The following is a 4,237-nucleotide window of genomic DNA, read 5'->3' on the forward strand; positions in this document are numbered from 1 at the left end:
CTCTCCTACCCCAGAATCATGGGCCGTGGTGCAACAGGAGAAACCTAAGCCAACAACACAAAAGGCCCACCACACTCATATTTTCTTTTCTCTTCTTTGAATTCTATTCACTGTGATTACACTGATATGTGCATTTTGAGCACAAATCACACTACACAGCTGCACCATATCACGAAACACAAACATACACATATAACCATACAAATTCTAAAACTTGAAACCCCCAAACATCCCAACTTACCAAACATGCACATAGATTCATATGCATAAACCAACAAAAACACCATATTAGACCCATTTTGAGACAAACCCCAAATCAAAAAATACCCACAAATCTACAAATGACCATACATAAACCCCACCTTTCAAACTCAAATAAAAAATCACCAAATCCTTATCACCATAAGAAAACCCAATCCATAAATTGACCAAGACCAAAACCAAGAAGAACCAAAACAAAAGAGAAATAAAGAAAATATAAAATAAAATAATAGAGAAAGAGGAGAAACATTGCCGGCCACCAATAGTGGCGGAGCTCGTGGGTCTCCACCAAACGTTCCCTTGACATTTGGCACACAAACCCAAACACAAACAGAGACCCAAACCCAAAAACAAAAAAAAAAAGTCTCTTCCATGGCTAAGGAACAATAACTGTCTCCATAGCACTTATTCAAAGAGAGAGTGCAAGATGGTAGTGGCAAAACATGGGTTTCAACCATAAGAGAGGGAGTGTGAGAAGAGAAAGCCAAAGAGGTCTAAGAGAGGGAGAAGAGAAGAGTCTAACTTCTGAGAGAGAGAGAAGGTGAGAATAAGTAATTGGATAAAGGGCATTTAAGGACTAAATTAGGTTCTAAGACCATATTGATCATTTTTTAAAAGTCTTGGACTTAGTTGGTATTAGCCCAAATTTCAGAGTAGTTTATTGAAATTTACCCAGAATATAAACACCTATGTGAAAGTGTAAACATTTTATATCAAAAGTGTACATCGAGTAGTTTGAAACAATAAGTTTTCGGATCTTGAATAATCTCTGGTTTGTTAACTTTCCACTAAGCATTACAATTGTATAATTATATAACACTCTGGTGGTTAAGACTTAAGAGGTAAAGCCAATATAAAATGTAGAAGAGAACACACACATTTCTTTTTTAAAGCCCAGAGGTGAGTGCTGAGTGGGATTTCAACGAGATTAATTATCCAATTATATCCCACGTTTAGAAAACAAAGTGTACTCATATCTTTTTCTTTTTTTTTAATGAATAGCTGAGTGCCACCACTTTTTAATGTAATTATAAATTTATATCCCCCATTTAGAAGGAAAAAAAAAAAGAAAAAAAAAAAAAGAAAAGAAGAAGAAGAAGAGAGAGAGAGAGAGAGAGAGATGTGCGTCTGAGATAACATCACCAATGAGATTTAGGTGAGTAGGAGACAGTATTGGAATGCATTAGGCCTACACACAGTACCTTTTGATAGACATGTCACTCTTCATTCTATCTCAAAACTCCAATTAGGAAAAAGATGTATAAATAAGAAGGCAGAATTGCAATTCGCCACAATTTGATATTAGTTCACAATGGCCTCTGGATTGTTTTTAAGAACCTTGCACTCAAGCTCAGCAATTGATGACACAACTATAGCATCAGTACTAAGTGTACAAAAGACTAATAATAACAAATTGACATAAGAATTTGTCATTTCTTACTTATCACACCAGAAGTAGAAAGAAGACGTAAAGCTTGGTTGGAATTGTTCAAAACCGATGATGACCTTGAAACTTGCATTTTCCTTTGCTTCAAGAACTCTAAGGAACTCTGCAAGCATTGAGGAGGACCTATGTCCTTCAAAATAACTGTTTCTATCCTGCAAATCACAATGCAAGAAAATGATTATTCTATTTTTAAAGTAATGTGGACCTCAAAAGGAAATCTTTTCCACCAATTCAAAAGGAAGAGCTCCCTCACCCCGAGGTTTTGGATTTTTTCTTTCTTTTAGTGGGCTTCACCTCGGCCTTCTCATCATCTGAGTCTGATAAGAAAACTTTTCTGCAGAGAGATTACATCATTTTTGTTAGAATCTTGAAACAAACTCACAGACGCATGAACACAGAGAGAAGAGACACATCTTACTTTTCACGAGCTGCAAGCACATTAACAATATCATTTGGAAGCATCCCATCATTGCCTATAGACTCCTGTGTTTCAGCTTCCTTTGCATCTTTAGCACTTTCACCTTTTCGAGATGGTCTTGGTGTTAAGTTTTGGGCCCATTTCCTACGACGTTCTTTTTCTTCACGGACAACCCTAAATGGACAAAATGCCATCAAGCAATATATTTTGCACACTTTAATAGTATATTTTGAAGTAATTTCAACAGCACCACCAAAATGCTTAGAAGTATATGTGCACAATTTCATTTTGAATTTCAGCAAAAATTTTGGCCAGGAAGTGGGAGGAAAAATAATCAGGATTTGGTAGCATCTGAATGCAGGTCTTCCCAATTTTTGTAAAATTGGATGATGAATGTAATGTTCCAATTTTATTTATTTATTGGATAAATCAATAGTTACAATGGGGGAGGGGGGATTTGAACCCTGAATGTCTCCCTTAGAAACATTAGGAGATGTCAACTAGTTGAGCTATAAGGCTCTTGACAATGCATTTAATGTTCCATGTAAATTGTTTGTGTAGCTAATGGTCTATTAATTACTTTCCATTACCCACGTCATTGCACGGATTTTGAACTTTCCTCCTCTCACGTGCCTTAACCCTAAGATCCTTCCATATATTTTTACAATTAATTTGGCTACAACGTTAAATTCATTCCTCTATTGTTGTTTGCATATTCCGCTCCTGAAGGGCATAGGGCAGCAACCTACATAACATCCTATAATTTGCATACCTATTGAGGCAAGTCATCATCACAGGTCCACACTCCACAGCAAGAAGAGTATCCCTATTCTAACTTTCTAACATCTCTGTTTTGCATGAAATTCCTAACAAATCTCATAGTTAACAGCAACCTTTACAAGCAGTGCCTTAACATCCCACATGTTAACCCAAGTCAGCCTCAAATTTGATAACCAAAAAAAAAAGCAGACTCCATAGCAAAACATTCAGCGAAGGCAGCATCATATGAAAAGAATTCAGCCCCATCTTAATCAACAAAGGTCGAAATTGGACATCTAAGGTGAACAACAGTGTCAAAATTCAAAGCAAACTGCCAGATAATCACTTAGTCCATATAATACACACACACACAAACTCATAAACAATGAATGTAACTTATACACTAGCTTAAATTTCTTTATTAGTACCTAAAATCATCTCAAATAAATTTCAAGTACTTAAACCATAGACCTATAAAATCCAATAGAGTCTAAATTTAATACATTTCAGAAAGTTTTACATAGTAATCCTCAACCAATAATCATAGTACCATCCAGGTCCTAAAATAAAACAAAAGCGCTATTTGTTTATAAAAAATAAAATAAAAATGACAGACAAAGCGGAAGAAAGCAAAAACCTGGTCTTATTTTCTTTCTGAACTTTTCTTATCTCCTCATCTTGTTGTGCTCCCTACACAACAGGAAACCAAGAAAAACAAAGCAAACCCATATAAAATTTTTTTTTGTTTCCTGAAAGTGTTTTCTGTTGCTTGAAGTTGATTTCTCGAAACAAATTAGAACAAACCTGCTCGTATGTGAGTTCCTCAGGTGCGTCCGAATCGTTGTCCGACATTTCTATATTGTATGTATGTGCTTCAGATTTCTTCGTCTGCTACAAATTTTGAGGTCTAGGGTTTAAGGTTGCCCAACAACAAGGACGAGGTTTTTGTTTTGTAAAGATTCTAAGTTCAGGGTGTGAAAGTAGCTGGGCTTGTTGGGCTGGGCCATGATTAACCTGAGCCATTAAAAGTTAAAGATTAAAGCTTAGCTCAAAATAAAATGAGGGCCTTATCCTTAGTGGGTTTGAATGTCCCAAATTAAAGGGTCCAGACACAGCGGTGACTATTTAAAAATAAATAAAAACACATAAACAATCAAGAAAATATATAGGATCACAAGTTATTTAACAAATTCTTTTTCTTACTACTGTGATGTAGTAATGTGTGAGCGGTGCAAGAAAAATTGTGGATTTATATGTAAATAGTAAGCAACTACTCACAGTTTACTACGTTAAAGTTGTAGTAAAAAAGTTGTGAAATTTTTTTTAAAACATATTATTCTAGTTATAATATA

At 35.3% G+C, this 4,237-nt stretch overlaps 1 protein-coding gene across 1 annotated transcript; it reads right to left on the minus strand.

Moving 5' to 3' along the window:
- Positions 1 to 1,464: 1,464 nt before the first annotated feature.
- LOC142623717 (uncharacterized) lies at positions 1,465 to 3,837 on the minus strand. Its single transcript, XM_075797168.1, has 5 exons — positions 3,690 to 3,837; positions 3,523 to 3,575; positions 2,127 to 2,300; positions 1,962 to 2,042; positions 1,465 to 1,860 (listed from the first exon to the last, which is right to left on the minus strand). The coding sequence occupies exons 1-5, from the start codon at positions 3,735 to 3,737 to the stop codon at positions 1,692 to 1,694; spliced, it is 525 nt and encodes a 174-aa protein (XP_075653283.1). The 5' UTR covers positions 3,738 to 3,837; the 3' UTR covers positions 1,465 to 1,691.
- Between the last annotated feature and the right edge of the window lie 400 nt (positions 3,838 to 4,237).

The sequence above is a fragment of the Castanea sativa genome, chromosome 2, assembly GCF_040712315.1.
Source record: "Castanea sativa cultivar Marrone di Chiusa Pesio chromosome 2, ASM4071231v1".
In the NCBI taxonomy this organism is placed as follows: Eukaryota; Viridiplantae; Streptophyta; class Magnoliopsida; order Fagales; family Fagaceae; genus Castanea; species Castanea sativa.